General features: G+C 42.7%; 1 protein-coding gene across 1 annotated transcript in view; it reads left to right on the top strand.

The window, feature by feature from the left end:
* Positions 1–21,090, top strand: part of LOC126379080 (anoctamin-4-like) — a 35,823-nt gene that overhangs the window by 4,058 nt on the left and 10,675 nt on the right. The window contains exons 5-15 of the mRNA XM_050027643.1: positions 625–724; positions 1,578–1,661; positions 2,914–3,035; positions 4,433–4,485; positions 5,715–5,870; positions 6,597–6,687; positions 6,906–7,059; positions 7,711–7,887; positions 8,600–8,743; positions 9,771–9,934; positions 10,546–10,673. Coding sequence (XP_049883600.1) covers positions 625–724; positions 1,578–1,661; positions 2,914–3,035; positions 4,433–4,485; positions 5,715–5,870; positions 6,597–6,687; positions 6,906–7,059; positions 7,711–7,887; positions 8,600–8,743; positions 9,771–9,934; positions 10,546–10,673 — 1,373 coding nt within the window. The remainder of the gene's footprint in view (positions 1–624; positions 725–1,577; positions 1,662–2,913; positions 3,036–4,432; positions 4,486–5,714; positions 5,871–6,596; positions 6,688–6,905; positions 7,060–7,710; positions 7,888–8,599; positions 8,744–9,770; positions 9,935–10,545; positions 10,674–21,090) is intronic.

The following is a 21,090-nucleotide window of genomic DNA, read 5'->3' as shown; positions in this document are numbered from 1 at the left end:
GGGCACCCTCAGGCCTGTTGTCTGAAACGTTGTACCGGATGAGAGCCTTCAGCGCTCCCCATTTCTCCGGCCAAGTAGTTAATGCCATCTGCGGCAAATCTACAATAAGTCACGTCAAAAAAAAAAAAAGATGTGTATATTTAAAGAAAATATAGGCTCGCGTTTGTCTACAATCTCACCTGGTGGTATTGACGATGTGGTCTAGGGTGGATCACGCTTACCTAGCAAATGCCTATTCACTCTAGCCTTGCCGGCCCTCAGATTGTAGCGAGTTGGAAAAACAGACGACGGCAGGCAGTTCCAGTCCTTTGCTGTTTGCGTTAAAAAGGAAGAGGCGAAACGTTTAGTGCGGATTGGTGGTGTATCCACAACATAAGGATGAAATGCCTGCCGACGTTTAGTTGTGCGTAGATGGATTGAGGCAAATGAAACTATTTCGATTTTATACATAGTTTTAAGTTTACGCGATTATTATCATAATTAAAACACATAATAACGGTTTCTTACCGCATTCCCCGTGATCATGGCACTTGCAACAGTGTCGAAATATCGGGAGTCTCATATCCCTACTTTAAACGCGGTAAGAACCCGTTATTATGTGTTTTAACTATTTCAATTTTGTAGATTATTAGACCACAATATTCTACTGGATGTGTACCCCCTTCACGACGGGCCGTATTTCTTGACCAAGTTCCAAAAACCTGCGGAGTTCCATGGCCGACAAGTAAGTAACCACAGAGTTTCCCGGTCGTGCGATCGGTCGGACAGTCAATCGGCTCAGTTGGAATTGTTTTCCCTTTAAACCGATTACGGGTGTTAGAGTAACATTGTCTGTATCACTGACTTATACCATAATGACTGTACCTGCCTAATCTTTAGGGAATAAATGATTTCTTATTTCTGAGTATGGCGAATGAAAGAAAGAAGTCTTACAGAATCGATTAATCGGCCGATCGGATCGGACGAACGAGAAACACTCTTTCTCAGTAGTTAGATTAGTATGGCGCACCAGAAATGAAGTCTTTCTGAAGTGATTGATCGGTCGAGCGATCGGTCTAACGGGAAACACCCGTAACAACTACGTTTAATTCCCAGTTTCCAGGACAGTACAACATAGAATAAGGAATAATACTACGTATAGAACGGAAACTCCGCTCCCCACCAGCGGCTGCGCTAGGTTTATCTCACCTCCCTCGGTTTTACTTTAGTCTTCAATGGTATGGGCGTCAGACGTCACACGTCAATGTGTAGTTTCTGTAAAAAACCGGACCTGTCAAATCTTCAGGTTAGGTAAGCGGACCCTGTGAAAATCGGGATAATGCAAGGGAGATGATGAGGCCGGACAAATAGGGAGCGCTGAGGGCTCTCACCCTCTCCGGTTGATTGAGAGGAGGCCTGTGCCCAGCAGTGGGACGTATATAGGCTATTTATGAGGGCTCTCACCTGGTACAAAATTTAAGACAACAGGACTGAGCGTCCACTGTCCTTCCTATTAAAGAGTTTTTCAATGGGAATATTCCCATTTTGGGAACATTCCCGGAAATTGCACATCACGATTAGTGTATTTCCCTTTTCAGGCTTTGTTCTACAACTGGGTAGGGTACAGGAACCTGTCTCGATGGCAGCCGATACACCTCATTCGGGAGTACCTCGGAGAAAGGGTAAAGTTGAAGTTGTTTAGTTATTTTTTAGTGTTTTTTTTTAATTGGTAACCACTGGGCGGACGGCAAGAGGGAAACCACTGCTCTATTTTCCCCTAAAAGTAGCATGGAGGATGCAAATAAGTAAATAAATAAAAATTCTTTATTCCAGACAGTGTCCATATCAATTACAATAACAATCAATTCAATTATAATGAAATAAATTAAATATAATAATACAATTAAATAAATACAATTAATTTTTAATTTAATACATTGATCATATACACACAAACACAGTTACACACGCACTGCAAACACACGTGATCACCGGCCCCCCTACACAAGCGTGGATGGGGCTCGCGAGCCATCGGCGCGCGGCGCACACGACGGTGTTGGTGGACGCGAAGACCCTTGCCTCGGCGCCGGCGGCCGTCCGCCGCAGCATCGCCGCAAAACCAACAAGAGCGTGACTCTTAAATTAGTGAGGATGATGAGCCTATTACTAGGACTCCGCTGTCTGTCCGTCCGTCCGCCTGCCACCAGGCTGTATCTCATGAACCGTGATAGTCAGATAGTTGAAATTTTCACAGAAGATGTATTTCTCTTTTCGCTATAACGACAAATACAAATACAATAAAATTATAATATAAGTAGGTAAAGGGACTTCCATACAACAAACGTGATTTTTTTGCTCGTTTTCGCTCGATATTGATAACGGCAACAGGCTTGAAATATTCACAGAATATTAAGTTACTTATTCACTTTAAAAAAATAAATGATTAAATTAATATCTAAGGCGACTCTCATACATAATTGTTTATGTTGTGGTAAAGATAGCTTCGATAGCTCCAGTGGTGTACGTAAACATAGGTCGCGTTGGTTGTTTGAGCGACAAGGGCGGTTATGCAAAAATATCCTACAGACAAGTAACAGAGGGAAGGTAGGAAAAACTTACAGATGCGCTGCAAAACGGAGATTTATATCCCCGGGGACACCGTTCCTCGACGAGGGCCCTCGGAGATGATGATTCAGATGGCTGCGTGCACTTTTAAGATGATAATTGTATTTTGTTTGGTCGGGCCGGCACTCTCATGCACGGTTGTTGAAGCAAGAAGAGAATGAATGATTCGGAAATTTGAGTGAGCGTATTCGATGAATTAATGAGCGCTGCCGGGTGATAGAAAAGGGTAGGAAGCGGGAATGACTGAAACTCGCACTTGGCCGGTTTTTTATTCACATGAGATGGCGTAATCTAGCATTTGTATTTCAGATGGCATTTTTATTCGCTTTTTTCGAATACTGCAACATTACCCTCGCGATCACAGGGCTCTTTGGAGTCATCATGTTTATTGTGGGCATATTAACAAAAGACGACCGAGAAAAGAAGATTGTGTAAGTAGCATCATCATCATTCAATCAATCAATAATACTTTATTGTACAACAACATATACAAAGGACATCATACGAATAAAATATAAGCACAATAGGTGGCCTTATTGCTTAACAGCGATTTCTGCCAGGCTACCTTAGGGTGAAAGAAGATAATGCATTGGAGCATGGGCTGGTGCAATCAACATAATGATACCAACATAACTAAAAAATAATAATAAATAATGTATAAGTACTTATCTAAAGAAATAATTAAAAAAATATATATAATATAATATACAGGGTGTTAGTGACATCGTAACGAAAACTTTGAGGGGTGATTGAGGCCATGATTCTGAGATGATATCATGTGGAATTTTCCGTCGCAAAAGTATGGAACTGAAAATAATTAAAAAATAAACACAAAAATGTTCATGAATATTCAGACTGAAAATTCCACTTGATATTAACTCAGAATCATGGTCTGAACCATCCCCCTCAGTATTCGTTACGGTGTCACTAACACCCATACCTACTTGTATGGCTATGTTTATGTATATGTCTATGTTTATACAGGGTGTAAGTGACATCGTAACGAATACTGAGGGGAATGATTCAGCTGATTATTTTGAGTTAATATCAAGTGGAATTGTCTGAATCATTTCCCTGAGTATTCGTTACGATGTCACTAACACCCTGTATAAACATAGACATATACATAAACATACATACAAATAGCCTATACAATATAATACATATGAGGAGAATAAGAAAACCACACCCATCATCATCGGCACCCATCATCCCACATCATTCGAGTGCCCTCTGCACCGGTTCCCAGGAGGTATAGCCGAGCTGCATTGTGTGACGGATGCGGCAGAGACTTGGTTGGGGAGCTTCAGCTGGATATATGATCCACGCAGGATATTTTATTTTGTCTGCCATACGCAATAATAATAATAATCATCCCACTGCTGGGTATAGAGCTCCTCCATTTGCACCACTCTTTCCGGTCGTACACTAACCATAGTATTATTTCTTTAAGTCAGATTACAAGATCTATTTTGTTAGGAACAGACTTAGCCTATGTTCAAAAGAAAAACAGAAAACAGAAACAATAATCAGCTCGCGACACCGAACACTTCAGGACCCCGATACCGACCCCGCGGGCGTGGTCGACGATTTCCCTCAATCAGCGCTTATCGCTATCGAGCCACTAGGGTCGATTAATTCTTTCAAATATTTTTTCCTCTCGGACGACGCCCTGAGCCGAGGTTCGCGCCCAACTGGGCACCCTCAGGGCTGTTGTCTTAAACGTTGTACCGGGTGAGAGCCTTTAGCGCTCCCCATTTGTCCGGCCAAGTAGTTAATGGCATCTGCGGAAAAAAAACTAGGGAGATGATGAGGATTTTTTTTACAGGAATAAGTATGATAAAAAACCCAATACGCATGTCTTTATGGAAAAGAATACGGGTAAGTTTTAAGTATTATTCCATAGTTAAGAATTATTTATTATTCAACTTGTGACTAGTCACGTCTTGTGAATAGAACGTCGGGTTCACAACCTAGAGGTCTGGGTTCAATTCCCGGTGGGAATGTTTTATTTAACTTCTTGGTTTTATTTTATTTATTTATTGAGGAAAGCTAACAGCACGGAACCTTAAATAAATACGTACAAATATAAGCTAGAATGAGGCCAAATACAAGCTTCCACATCTCTCTCTCTCTATTTAAGAGCTGCGCTCTTGTCGGTGGAGTAACCGCCATTCCTCTCTTCTTCCCGCCAAAACCTTTACCTCCCGATACGACACGACCTGCACCTTCTCTTTTATTTGTTTCATAAATGTTATCCTAGGTCTACCCCTTCCTCTCTTCCCTTCAATTTTTTCCGGTTTTTACCGGAGAGGAAATATGATTGGCCACCTGATACGACACGATTCATTTATAACAAACATTATAGAAGCTTCCACATATAGAACCAAATTAAATCAAAGAGAGTTCGGTATACTTAAAAAAAAATGCAAATAAGTACTCACTGTTTTAAGTTTACGCGGTTATTATCATAATTAAAACACATAATAACGGGTTCTTACCGCGTTTAAAATAGGGATATGAGACTCCCGAAGCCATGAAGAAAAACGACGTGCAGAAATCTGCTATAGCTGAGCACGTACTGGAATCGGGCCCTAACCACTGGATCGAGTTTAACAATCCGCAAATATTATCGACAGAACGTCATTACATACCCAGACTCGTAAAAAAGGCTATTGAAATCTGAAAACACAAAAATTTCAATAGGGAAGACGGGTTCAAATTATCGAGCATGTGGAATCCAGTAGTAGGTGTTGTAAAAAGCTTAAAACGGCCTAATGTGGTGACAAAACGTGAGAAAGCAGTGAGTGCAGTTTGTCGTAGTAAGTTTGGTGTGAGTTCAGATGGTTCCGAACAAACGAGCGGCAAAGAAAGAGGGTAGAGATATGTCTGCCCGTAGAAAATTATGGATCTACCTACTCCACTCCAATCTCATCAGTCATCCCGTGATCATGGCACTTGCAACAGCGTCGAAATATCGGGAGTCTCATATCTCTATTTTAAACGCGGTAAGAACCCATTATTATGTGTTTTCATTAAGTACTCGCTGCTGAGATTGCCAATATCAAATTAGTTGCTGTTGGTTTTATCCTATTTGATTGTGATTTTAGCCACAAAATATAACGATTTACCTGTCTGCCCGAAATGTAAGGATTTCGTCGCTTGCCCTTTTCGTTACATGGAGGACTACACAGGCGAAAATAAAACAAAGCTGGCACTAGACTTCCCTTACAACATCGCGTATGCTTATTTCGTTGTCATGGCAAGTGAGTAGATTTTTTTTACATTAACAAGAAAGCAAAGGTCGGTCATAGGATGGGTGACCACAGAAAAAACAAAAGTTTTCATCTCGAGTTTCTCCCGTTAAGCCGTTGGTCCCGGCTGCATTAGCAGTCGTTAATAACCACCAATCCGCACTGGGCCCGCGTGACGGTTTAAGGTCCGATCTCCCTATCCATAGGGAAGGTCCGTGCCCCAGCAGTGGGGACGTTAATGGACTGATGATGATGATAATTAACAAGAAAGGCGTAGTTACTCCCAGAACCTGAGGCCTGAACCTTTTTTTTATAATATATTAGCCAAGTATGTTGGCTCAACTATGCCTGATGGTAAACATAGAGAAGTCCTTAATGCAGTATCAACTGAAAAGCAACGCAATGAGGCAGTTTCCAATCAGTTCCGACTGGCCTATTAGGTGCTTCTTCACGCTTCATAGCCTTATTTTTAAGTCACTCGCTTTCAACTGACTTTCGAAAATAATATGCTTACCCATTTCGCTTAGCATATCAGAACATGTCATTTGCGAGACGAGACATCGTACCAAATACTGAGGGGGATGATTCAGATTATGATTCTGAGTTAATATCAAGCGGAATTTTCCGTCGCAAAAGTATGGAACTGATACTTTTGCGACGGAAAATTCCCATACAAAGCATGTGACGTCACCGCCATCTCTGTGTAAATGATGGAACTAACTCCTCATTGTTTTTTAGCATTGTTGTTGTACGTTTTATGGAGAAGAAGAGAAAATTATCTAAGCTGGTTATGGGAGGTGGACGAACATTACGAGAAACGGATGCCAAGGTTTGAACTCGAATCACATTCATGGAATTCGTATTCATAAACTCTTTATTGTACTGAAATCATATTAAAAATACATTAGGTACCTATTATAGCTACAGTGACTATACCACAGGACCACAGTGACTATATCACAGGACCACAGTGACTATACCACAGGACCACAGTGACTATACCATAGGACCACAGTGACTATAAAAAAAAACTTAATGTAATTTCAGACCAGAACACTTGCACGAACCACCGGTGCCAGGTCGCGTGGTCCACGCGGTCAAGAATAAGAGACTGTACGCTTTCTTCCGAAGAATCAACCTCACCAGCATCATGAGAAAGATCAATGAATTCGGAGTGCTCGTATTGATATTAGTCGCCTTTGTAAGAATTAATAACAATAATATAATACATAACATGAGTTCACGACTACACTATCCCAATTGCGGTAGTCAAAGTTGCATCCACCGCAAGATGAACTAAGTACCCCCACACCTCGCCGAGCTTTCTGTTAGACCAAAGTGATAGGAGGTGAGCCGTATCGCCATCTACAATGGTCGAGCCAACTGCGTTAGTCGTTTTCGCTCGTGTGGGTTGTGAGGTGGATTACCAACCTCATCAAACCTGGTGTCAGAGTTATTATTGAGCCGCCAAAGGCTCCTGAAATGACTCATGTAACGACTACTTACTTACATCAGTAAGTAGTAACCGGGACCAACGGCTTAACGTGCCTTTCGAAGCACGGATCATCTTACTTTCGGCCAGTCAGGTGATCAGCCTGTAATGTCCTAACCAAACTAGGGATCACAAAGTAATTTTTGCGATATTTCGCCACCGGGATTCGAAGCCTGGACCTCCGGATTGTGAGCCTAACGCTCAACCACTGGACCACGGAGGAAAAAGAACTGTGTTAGTGAAAACTGCACTTAAGATAAATTAAGCACAAGACAATTATAGAAATTTTAGACCAATTTGCGTTTGTGTGTTTATTTCTTTATGGTATGTCAGTGGTTGTGTTTTTTTTTTAATTTTCAGTTCGTAACATACTTGCCAGCTATGATCAGCGTATCGCTGACTAGTTTGAATAGGATCAGGTATGTTGAGGAAGAAATAAGGGTGCTAAAGGTGGGGTACCAACAACACGTGCTGAACTTAATAGTTGTGGGTTTGCTCGGGCTTGTCAATGGCAGCTGTATTATGCTGATGGAAAATGTTAGTGTTTATTTTTACTATAAGTACAGAGTGTTCTCAGGGTATGAATGCTTTTTCCGAAGTATATGTGACCACACACGATTCATTTATAACAAACATTATAGAAGGGAAATTTGAAGGGAAGAGAGGAAGGGGTAGACCTAGGATAACATTTATGAAACAAATAAAAGACAAGGTGCAGGTCGTGTCGTATCGGGAGGTGAAGGTTTTGGCGGGAAGAAGAGAGGAATGGCGATTACTCCACCGACAAGAGCGCAGCTCTTAAATAGAGAGAGAGATGTGACCTAACCTGTATTGGGCTGGTTTTCCCTTCGCGGGTTGGAACGTCAGACAGGCAGTCGGAAACCGGACTTTTTATCCCCTAATCATTTCTGATAAGAAGCAGAGATACAGGATGTTAGTGACAACGTAACGAACACTGAGGGGGATGATTCAGCTCACGATTCTGAGTTAATATCAAGTGGAATTTTCTGTTTCAAACTCCTAAAAATGTTAATATTTTTCAATTATTTTTAATTCTATACTTTTGCGATGGGAAATTCCACTCACCCATACCTGTACGGGATGTAAGTGACATCGTAACGAATACTGAGGGGGATGATTCTGCTCATGACTCTGAGTTAATTCTCAGTTCGGTACCACGGAAACATCCTTTGACGGCAGCATACCCTTGCTGACAAATATTAATAGTTAATTCCGTTTCTTTTTTCAGTTGTGGATTATTGTCGCCAAACGCTTGTCTGAGAGTCTGAACCCTCGAACGCACAAAGCCTATGAAAAGTATCATATTTTTAAAACGTTTGGAATGACGGTAGTCATTAATTTTGGATTGATATTCTTCTACGCGTTTTTCAAGGTAATATCGTGTTTATACAGGTACAGATTACTTAGTAAGTAGTTACTTTTTTTTTGTTCATAAACAAATAAGTGTAAGTAAAACCAGAAAGAGGTTAGACAGATATGTCTGCCCGTAGAAAATTATGGATCTACCTACTCCACTCCAATCTCATCAGTCATCCCGTGATCATGGCACTTGCAACAGTGTCGAAATATCGGGAGTCACATATCCCCATTTAAACGCGGTAAGAACCCGTTATTATGTGTTTTAATTAAAACCAGAAATGTTTGCACGTACACCTATGGAATCGCCATATTATCAAATTTTATCAAGACTTAGGCTACATTCAAGCTAAAACCACATAAATAACTAACTTAATACATACATAAACTCTCTCTCTTCTATCGTGTGGGTTCTGAGGTGGATTACCAATCCCATCAACCCTGGTGTCAGGGTATGATTGAGCCGCCAAAGGCCTCTGACATGGCTCATGTAACGACTACTAACTAACATTAGTAAGTAGTAACCGGGACCAACATCTTAACGGCCTCCGTGGTCCAGTGGTTTGAGCGTTGGGCTCACGGTCCGGAGGTCTCGGGTTCAAATCCCGGTGGGGACATATCACCACCATACCCACTACAGTCACTGTGGTCCTGTGACTCACCAGCTTTCTTACTTTAGTCATAGAATAAGGAATAATACTACGTATAGAGCGGCAACTCTCCGCTCCCCACCAGCGGCTGAGCTAGGTTTACCTCACCCCCGGTCTTACTTTGGTCTTGAATGGACATCAGACATCACACTCCGATGCGCGTGTTCGATAACGTCAATGTGCAGTGTCTGTGTAAATGGTTTTTAGGGTTCCGAACCTCAATAGATAAAACGGAACCCTTGTAGGATCACTTTCTTGTCCGTCCGTCTGTCCATCAAGACCTTTTTTGTATGAAGTATGACTCAACGCCAAAGATTGGATTATCCATTCCATTCTTCAGCTGTTCACGTAGTGATCAAGTCTCGCATTGGAATGGTTTTTGTATTGTTTTAGGGTGCCCTGTACACTTATCCCAGTGATATGGACAGGTGGAACATGCCTCTTAGTCTGGGCATGTGGAATTGTGGCATGCTCCCGTGTATTGACGAGGTCTTCGTCATCTACATAACTACCTTCCTATCTAAGAGAATCTATAACGAATTTGCTCTGCTTCTCGAGTGAGTAGTTTTTTTTTTGACGTGACTTATTGTCGCATTTAATGGCATTTACCCCGATTCCTGCAGACATATCCTAATTTTATTTTAAGTTATACCTGTCATATTCTTTTACAACGGATTAGAAAATGACAGGTATAACTTAAAATAAAATTAGATGGTGTGTATAGTCATGAGCAATATAATGTACCCACTTTAGGACTCTGTCGCACTAACATATTATTTGACATTTAGTGAGACTTACAGTTCAATTTGTCAAAAAAGTTAATGTGACATGGTACCAAAGTGTATACATATTAATGCTCTTGACCGTACAGGAATTAGCACCATTAAATATTTATTTTTAAATTATCTTTATCTCTCTTCTTTTCTTTCTCTTCAAAAACTGCTCCGCGTCAGGGAAACTCCGTACGCCTGGTGAAACTATGACACCTGGATTGATTATTTTTTTCGCGTAAAGGACTTAAATTTTGGTCAAATTCTAACGCCGGAAAAATCAAAATGGCGGAAAAACAAGATGGACGTTATACAAATTGTTGTTCTGGCCAAATTCTGTCATACTAAACGCACACGCATTATCTAGTAAATAAATAAAGATGTCTTTTTTATTTCAGGAGATGGCGTTACAAGAGAGATGTTTATCCCTTGGACGATGGTTATGTAGACATCCCGTCCTGGGAAAGAGAGTATGAACTGTATCCCATTAATCAGCACTATATTATGGACAGATTTAACGAGATATGTAAGTTGTATCTAACGCGTAAGTATGAGCAAGACAGGCACTCCGCGCGCTCTTCATATAATGACGTAATATACGATCCCGACGACCCGATTACTCAAGCCATAGAGGCGGCCAATCAGCTCGCGATACCAAACACTTCAGGACCCCGATACCGACACCGCCGGCGTGGTCGACGATTTCTCTCAATTAGCGCTTATCGCTATCGACCCACTACGGTCGATAAATTCTTTCAAATACTTTTCCTCTCAGACGACGCCCTGAGCCGAAGTTCGCGCCTAACTGGGCACTCTCAGGCCTGTTGTCTTAAACGTTGTACCGGGTGAGAGCCTTCAGCGCTTCCCATTTGTTCGGCCAAGTAGTTAATGCTGCGGCAAATCTACAATAAGCCACGTCAAAAAAAAAGGTCGCTTGTTATTAGTTACAAAACAAAAACGCTTTATCGCACATATAAACACAACATTGAAAATAATTACAAAAGTGAAAATTCAAATCGAAAAAATCTGCCTCGGACGGGACTTGAAACCGCAGCTCTCGTCAAGCCGGGACAGGCGTGTTAACCATTACACCACCCGGTCCTCCTCCTGTCCATGCGAAATTCTTTCGATCTATGTAATCGTCATTTCTTTCCAACCACCAACGAACCGACGATTTCTTTTTCGATGATGTGAGTTTCCCTATGCACGGGTAAGTGCAAGAAAAAAAATAGTGTGCCAGAAGTGACAAGAAAATCACTGCATCGGTGGCCTTATTGCTAATTAGCAACTTCTTCAGGCAACCTTAGTGTGTGTGTATTCTATTTCTCTTTTGTTTTGTATTTTGTTTTTTCCTGTTTGTGCAATAAAGTATTTGTTATGTTATGTTATGTTAAGAACGGGCTAAATAATTGGATTACACTGTACTGTACTGTCTTTTCTTTTTTGTTCTGTGTTTGTACTGTATCTTTCGTCCATGTGTGTAAAACTTGTTTTGTATTATGTGTGTATGTATGTATTTACGTCATCGACTACCTGCCATAGTCAAAACGACGGTCATCTTCAGATGATTTTTGCACGTTCATTGCTTCTTATCAATTGTGACTATACGTGATGCTCCATGGTCTAGAGTCAATTGACACATGATCCCATTAACTACTCCATCAACAGTCAGACTATGCCCATCCGAGCTTTGACTATTGTCATCTTCGGGCTTTCTATCCACCGGCCTGTGGTTGTCACATATCCTTGGCCGAAACTAGTTTTCCTTAAGGTTAGGTTACACAGTGCGAGCAGCTGATGTGACAATGGACAGCTGTGCCTCTGTACTCGTATGACAGTAGCTCGACTCGCCTAGTGTGACCGTCACACTATGCAAACTGCTGGCGTCGCAGAAGGCAGCTACTATACCAGTGTATAATTGGTTTGTATTATGTCGCCTAAACAAGAAACACTGTATCCGGCGTGGGTCCGAGCGTACGAGCTAACTGTTATTTCGCAAAATCGTGCGAGTTGACGACTTGGTACCAAACCCCAAGTACTTACTACCATACCCCAAGTACTTACTACCATACCCCAAGTACTTACTACCATACCCCAAGTACTTACTACCATACCCCAAGTACTTACTACTATACCCCAAGTACTTGGTACCATACCCCAAGTACTTGGTACCATACCCCAAGTACTTACTTTACTACCATACCCCAAGTACTTACTACCATACCCCAAGTACTTGGTACCATACCCCAAGTACTTACTACCATACCCCAAGTACTTACTACCATACCCCAAGTACTTACTACTATACCCCAAGTACTTGGTACCATACCCCAAGTACTTGGTACCATACCCCAAGTACTTACTATACTACCATACCCCAAGTACTTACTACCATACCCCAAGTACTTGGTACCATACCCCAAGTACTTACTACCATACCCCAAGTACTTACTACCATACCCCAAGTACTTACTACCATATCCCAAGTACTTACCACCATACCCCAAGTACTTACTACCATACCCCAAGTACTTACTACCATACCCCAAGTACTTACAACCATACCCCAAGTACTTACTACCATACCCCAAGTACTTACCACCATACCCCAAGTACTTACTACCATACCCCAAGTACTTACTACCATACCCCAAGTACTTGGTACCATACCCCAGGTACTTACTACCATACCCCAAGTACTTACTACCATACCCCAAGTACTTACTAACATACCCCAAGTACTTACCACCATACCCCAAGTACTTACTACCATACCCCAAGTACTTACTACCATACCCCAAGTACTTACTACCATACCCCAAGTACTTACTACCATACCCCAAGTACTTACTACCATACCCCAAGTACTTACCACCATACCCCAAGTACTTACTACCATACCCCAAGTACTTACTACCATACCCCAAGTACTTACTACCATACCCCAAGTACTTGGTACCATACCCCAAGTACTTGGTACCATACCCCAAGTACTTGGTACCATACCCCAAGTACTTACTACCATACCCCAAGTACTTACTACCATACCCCAAGTACTTACTACCATACCCCAAGTACTTGGTACCATACCCCAAGTACTTACTACCATACCCCAAGTACTTACTACCATACCCCAAGTACTTACCACCATACCCCAAGTACTTACTACCATACCCCAAGTACTTACTACCATACCCCAAGTACTTACTACCATACCCCAAGTACTTGGTACCATACCCCAGGTACTTACTACCATACCCCAAGTACTTACTACCATACCCCAAGTGCTTGGTACCATACTCCAAGTACTTACTACCATACCCCAAGTACTTACTACCATACCCCAAGTACTTACTAACATACCCCAAGTACTTACTACCATACCCCAAGTACTTACTATCATACCCCAAGTACTTACTACCATACCCCAAGTACTTACTACCATACCCCAAGTACTTACTACCATACCCCAAGTACTTACTACCATACCCCAAGTACTTGGTACCATACCCCAAGTACTTGGTACCATACCCCAAGTACTTACTACCATACCCCAAGTACTTACCACCATACCCCAAGTACTTACTACCATACCCCAAGTACTTGGTACCATACCCCAAGTACTTACTACCATACCCCAAGTACTTACTACCATACCCCAAGTACTTACTACCATACCCCAAGTACTTACCACCATACCCCAAGTACTTACTACCATACCCCAAGTACTTACTACCATACCCCAAGTACTTACAACCATACCCCAAGTACTTACTACCATACCCCAAGTACTTACCACCATACCCCAAGTACTTACTACCATACCCCAAGTACTTACTACCATACCCCAAGTACTTGGTACCATACCCCAGGTACTTACTACCATACCCCAAGTACTTACTACCATACCCCAAGTGCTTGGTACCATACCCCAAGTACTTACTACCATACCCCAGGTACTTACTACCATACCCCAAGTACTTACTACCATACCCCAAGTACTTACTACCATACCCCAAGTACTTGGTACCATACCCCAGGTACTTACTACCATACCCCAAGTACTTACTACCATACCCCAAGTGCTTGGTACCATACCCCAAGTACTTACTACCATACCCCAAGTACTTACTACCATACCCCAAGTACTTACTAACATACCCCAAGTACTTACTACCATACCCCAAGTACTTACTATCATACCCCAAGTACTTACTACCATACCCCAAGTACTTACTACCATACCCCAAGTACTTACTAACATACCCCAAGTACTTACTACCATACCCCAAGTACTTACTATCATACCCCAAGTACTTACTACCATACCCCAAGTACTTACTACCATACCCCAAGTACTTACTACCATACCCCAAGTACTTACTACCATACCCCAAGTACTTGGTACCATACCCCAAGTACTTGGTACCATACCCCAAGTACTTACTACCATACCCCAAGTACTTACCACCATACCCCAAGTACTTACTACCATACCCCAAGTACTTGGTACCATACCCCAAGTACTTACTACCATACCCCAAGTACTTACTACCATACCCCAAGTACTTACTACCATACCCCAAGTACTTACCACCATACCCCAAGTACTTACTACCATACCCCAAGTACTTACTACCATACCCCAAGTACTTACAACCATACCCCAAGTACTTACTACCATACCCCAAGTACTTACCACCATACCCCAAGTACTTACTACCATACCCCAAGTACTTACTACCATACCCCAAGTACTTGGTACCATACCCCAGGTACTTACTACCATACCCCAAGTACTTACTACCATACCCCAAGTGCTTGGTACCATACCCCAAGTACTTACTACCATACCCCAAGTACTTACTATCATACCCCAAGTACTTACTACCATACCCCAAGTACTTACTACCATACCCCAAGTACTTACTACCATACCCCAAGTACTTACTACCATACCCCAAGTACTTGGTACCATACCCCAAGTACTTGGTACCATACCCCAAGTACTTACCACCATACCCCAAGTACTTACTACCATACCCCAAGTACTTACTAACATACCCCAAGTACTTACTACCATACCCCAAGTACTTACTACCATACCCCAAGTACTTACTACCATACCCCAAGTACTTACCACCATACCCCAAGTACTTACTACCATACCCCAAGTACTTACTACCATACCCCAAGTACTTGGTACCATACCCCAAGTACTTGGTACCATACCCCAAGTACTTACCACCATACCCCAAGTACTTACTACCATACCCCAAGTACTTACTAACATACCCCAAGTACTTACTACCATACCCCAAGTACTTACTACCATACCCCAAGTACTTACTACCATACCCCAAGTACTTACCACCATACCCCAAGTACTTACTACCATACCCCAAGTACTTACTACCATACCCCAAGTACTTACAACCATACCCCAAGTACTTACTACCATACCCCAAGTACTTACCACCATACCCCAAGTACTTACTACCATACCCCAAGTACTTACTACCATACCCCAAGTACTTGGTACCATACCCCAGGTACTTACTACCATACCCCAAGTACTTACTACCATACCCCAAGTGCTTGGTACCATACCCCAAGTACTTACTACCATACCCCAAGTACTTACTACCATACCCCAAGTACTTACTAACATACCCCAAGTACTTACCACCATACCCCAAGTACTTACTACCATACCCCAAGTACTTACTACCATACCCCAAGTACTTGGTAACATACCCCAAGTACTTACCACCATACCCCAAGTACTTACTACCATACCCCAAGTACTTACTACCATACCCCAAGTACTTGGTACCATACCCCAAGTACTTACTACCATACCCCAAGTACTTACTACCATACCCCAAGTACTTACTACCATACCCCAAGTACTTACCACCATACCCCAAGTACTTACTACCATACCCCAAGTACTTACTACCATACCCCAAGTACTTACTACCATACCCCAAGTACTTGGTACCATACCCCAAGAACTTGGTACCATACCCCAGGTACTTACTACCATACCCCAAGTACTTACTACCATACCCCAAGTGCTTGGTACCATACCCCAAGTACTTACCACCATACCCCAAGTACTTACTACCATACCCCAAGTACTTACTACCATACCCCAAGTACTTACTACCATACCCCAAGTACTTGGTACCATACCCCAGGTACTTACTACCATACCCCAAGTACTTACTACCATACCCCAAGTGCTTGGTACCATACCCCAAGTACTTACTACCATACCCCAAGTACTTACTACCATACCCCAAGTACTTACTAACATACCCCAAGTACTTACTACCATACCCCAAGTACTTACTATCATACCCCAAGTACTTACTACCATACCCCAAGTACTTACTACCATACCCCAAGTACTTACTACCATACCCCAAGTACTTACTACCATACCCCAAGTACTTGGTACCATACCCCAAGTACTTGGTACCATACCCCAAGTACTTACTACCATACCCCAAGTACTTACCACCATACCCCAAGTACTTACTACCATACCCCAAGTACTTGGTACCATACCCCAAGTACTTACTACCATACCCCAAGTACTTACTACCATACCCCAAGTACTTACCACCATACCCCAAGTACTTACTACCATACCCCAAGTACTTACTACCATACCCCAAGTACTTACTACCATACCCCAAGTACTTGGTACCATACCCCAAGTACTTGGTACCATACCCCAAGTACTTACTACCATACCCCAAGTACTTACTACCATACCCCAAGTACTTGGTACCATACCCCAAGTACTTGGTACCATACCCCAAGTACTTACTACCATACCCCAAGTACTTACTACCATACCCCAAGTACTTACTACCATACCCCAAGTACTTGGTACCATACCCCAAGTACTTGGTACCATACCCCAAGTACTTGGTACCATACCCCAAGTACTTGGTACCATACCCCAAGTACTTACTACCATACCCCAAGTACTTACTACCATACCCCAAGTACTTACTACCATACCCCAAGTACTTACTACCATACCCCAAGTACTTACTACCAAACCCCAAGTACTTACCACCATACCCCAAGTACTTACTACCATACCCCAAGTACTTACTACCATACCCCAAGTACTTGGTACCATACCCCAAGTACTTGGTACCATACCCCAAGTACTTACTACCATACCCCAAGTACTTGGTACCATACCCCAAGTACTTACTACCATACCCCAAGTACTTACTACCATACCCCAAGTACTTACCACCATACCCCAAGTACTTACCACCATACCCCAAGTACTTACTACCATACCCCAAGTACTTACTACCATACCCCAAGTACTTACTACCATACCCCAAGAACTTGGTACCATACCCCAGGTACTTACTACCATACCCCAAGTACTTACTACCATACCCCAAGTGCTTGGTACCATACCCCAAGTACTTACTACCATACCCCAAGTACTTACTACCATACCCCAAGTACTTACTACCATACCCCAAGTACTTACTATCATACCCCAAGTACTTACTACCATACCCCAAGTACTTACTACCATACCCCAAGTACTTACTACCATACCCCAAGAACTTGGTACCATACCCCAAGTACTTGGTACCATACCCCAAGTACTTACTACCATACCCCAAGTACTTACCACCATACCCCAAGTACTTACTACCATACCCCAAGTACTTACTACCATACCCCAAGTACTTACCACCATACCCCAAGTACTTACTACCATACCCCAAGTACTTACTACCATACCCCAAGTACTTACTACCATACCCCAAGTACTTACTACCATACCCCAAGTACTTACTACCATACCCCAAGTACTTGGTACCATACCCCAAGTACTTACTACCATACCCCAAGTACTTGGTACCATACCCCAAGTACTTACTACCATACCCCAAGTACTTACTACCATACCCCAAGTACTTTGTACCATACCCCAAGTACTTACTACCATACCCCAAGTACTTACTACCATACCCCAAGTACTTACCACCATACCCCAAGTACTTACTACCATACCCCAAGTACTTACTACCATACCCCAAGTACTTACTACCATACCCCAAGTACTTACTACCATACCCCAAGAACTTGGTACCATACCCCAGGTACTTACTACCATACCCCAAGTACTTACTACCATACCCCAAGTGCTTGGTACCATACCCCAAGTACTTACTACCATACCCCAAGTACTTACTACCATACCCCAAGTACTTACTACCATACCCCAAGTACTTACTATCATACCCCAAGTACTTACTACCATACCCCAAGTACTTACTACCATACCCCAAGTACTTGGTACCATACCCCAAGTACTTGGTACCATACCCCAAGTACTTACTACCATACCCCAAGTACTTACTACCATACCCCAAGTACTTGGTACCATACCCCAAGTACTTACTACCATACCCCAAGTACTTACCACCATACCCCAAGTACTTACTACCATACCCCAAGTACTTACTACCATACCCCAAGTACTTACTACCATGCCCCAAGTACTTACAACCATACCCCAAGTACTTACTACCATACCCCAAGTACTTACTACCATACCCCAAGTACTTACTACCATACCCCAAGTACTTACTACCATACCCCAAGTACTTACTACCATACCCCAAGTACTTACTACCATACCCCAAGTACTTACTACCATACCCCAAGTACTTGGTACCATACCCCAAGTACTTGGTACCATACCCCAAGTACTTACTACCATACCCCAAGTACTTACTACCATACCCCAAGTACTTGGTACCATACCCCAAGTACTTACTACCATACCCCAAGTACTTACCACCATACCCCAAGTACTTACTACCATACCCCAAGTACTTACTACCATACCCCAAGTACTTACTACCATGCCCCAAGTACTTACCACCATACCCCAAGTACTTACTACCATACCCCAAGTACTTACTACCATACCCCAAGTACTTACCACCATACCCCAAGTACTTACTACCATACCCCAAGTACTTACTACCATACCCCAAGTACGTGGTACCATACCCCAAGTACTTGGTACCATACCCCAGGTACTTACTACCATACCCCAAGTACTTACTACCATACCCCAAGTGCTTGGTACCATACCCCAAGTACTTACTACCATACCCCAAGTACTTACTACCATACCCCAAGTACTTACTACCATACCCCAAGTACTTACTATCATACCCCAAGTACTTACTACCATACCCCAAGTACTTACTACCATACCCCAAGTACTTACTACCATACCCCAAGTACTTGGTACCATACCCCAAGTACTTGGTACCATACCCCAAGTACTTACTACCATACCCCAAGTACTTACTACCATACCCCAAGTACTTGGTACCTGTAGTGTAATATTATTATGGTGGTGGGTAGAATTAAATAACCTGATGTATAGTTACCTGCTTAGATGAAATAAATCAGTGTTGAACCAACCTACGCGTGTTTTACTACATGGTGACAGCGGTCGTGATTAAAAATACATTTCGGTGAAAGTGCATTATAATTTCGTGCGAAAAAGTTTATTTGTGTTTTGTTCGCGTCGTAATCGTGTGGAAAATGGAACACGCGCGTCCTCCAGCGGAGCTAGTGCTCGAAGGCGGCCCGGCAGCGCGGGCCGAGGCATGGCGGCAATGGCGGAAATTATTTAATGTATTTCTTAAAGCTTCTGGAGTGAGCGGTGAATCTAAAGAAGTTCAGTCTAGCTTATTGGTCAACCTCATAGGATCGGCGGGTTACGAGGTGTATACGACTTTCACTTTCGGCGAAGGAGAATCAGAAGACGACATAAATTGCGTGTTAAAAAAGTTCGACTTGCATTTTGGAACTAAACCTAACGTTACCGTGTCGAGGTTTCGATTTTTTACACGTAATCAAGAACCAGGTGAAAATATTGACAAGTATGTGACTGACTTAAAATTACTTAGTCAAACATGCGAGTTCAGCGTTTTAACCGAAGGTTTGATTCGAGACAGAATAGTATGCGGAATACTCGATAACACCGTTAGGGATCGGTTACTTCGTACCGACAGTTTAACGTTGGCAAAAGCGGTACAAATCTGTCAGGCGGCAGAAATATCTAAAGAAGAAAGTCGTTGTATCGAGGGAGCAACAGGAGAATTGAAGGTCGATGCAGTATGGGGGCAGGAAGGCCGAAGCGGAGCGCGCGGCGGCTGGATTGCGCGCGGAGGCCCGGGCGGCTGGCGGGGCGGCCGACGTGGCGGCGGCGGCGGCGCGCGGCCTGCGCCCGCGTCCGGGGGCGCGCGCCGGCCCTGCCCACCCTGCACGTCGTGCGGCGGCATGCGCTGCATCGACGACGAGAGATGTCCAGCCCGTGATGCGCTATGCTTTGTGTGCGATAAGAAAGGTCATTTTGCGCGTGTGTGTAAGCAAAAGAAAGTGTTACGCGAAAAAGTGTACAATCTAAATGTGCAAGGTGCGGCCAGTGATTCGAATGAAGAGCTATTTTTTGTGGACACTATTAAGGATGATAACGATTCGTCTAACTTTTCTAAGGAATGGATGGAAAGTATGGAATGTAACGGTAAGCAATTATTGTTAAAAATTGATACAGGTTCCATGTTGAATGTAATTTCGAAAAACGAATATGTTAGATTGGGTTTATTGCTGGATGACCTTCTACCGTTTGCAAAAAGTGTTTTGTCATTTACGGGAAACCGATTACCTATTCTCGGCTTAAATAATATTTCGTTTAAGTATAACAATAAAACATACGAACTGCCGTTTGTTGTTGCCGATTTTGATTGTCAAAATGTGCTTGGATTAGAGGGTTGTGTAGCATTAAGCTTGATACAGAAAGTGAATGCTATAGATATTGAAAAATATTCGGAACTATTTCAAGGGTTAGGAAAATTACCGGG

The sequence above is a fragment of the Pectinophora gossypiella genome, chromosome 28, assembly GCF_024362695.1.
Source record: "Pectinophora gossypiella chromosome 28, ilPecGoss1.1, whole genome shotgun sequence".
Lineage (NCBI taxonomy): Eukaryota > Metazoa > Arthropoda > Insecta > Lepidoptera > Gelechiidae > Pectinophora > Pectinophora gossypiella.
Note: the sequence above shows the minus strand (reverse complement) of the source record. Positions and strands in the feature narration are given on the sequence as shown.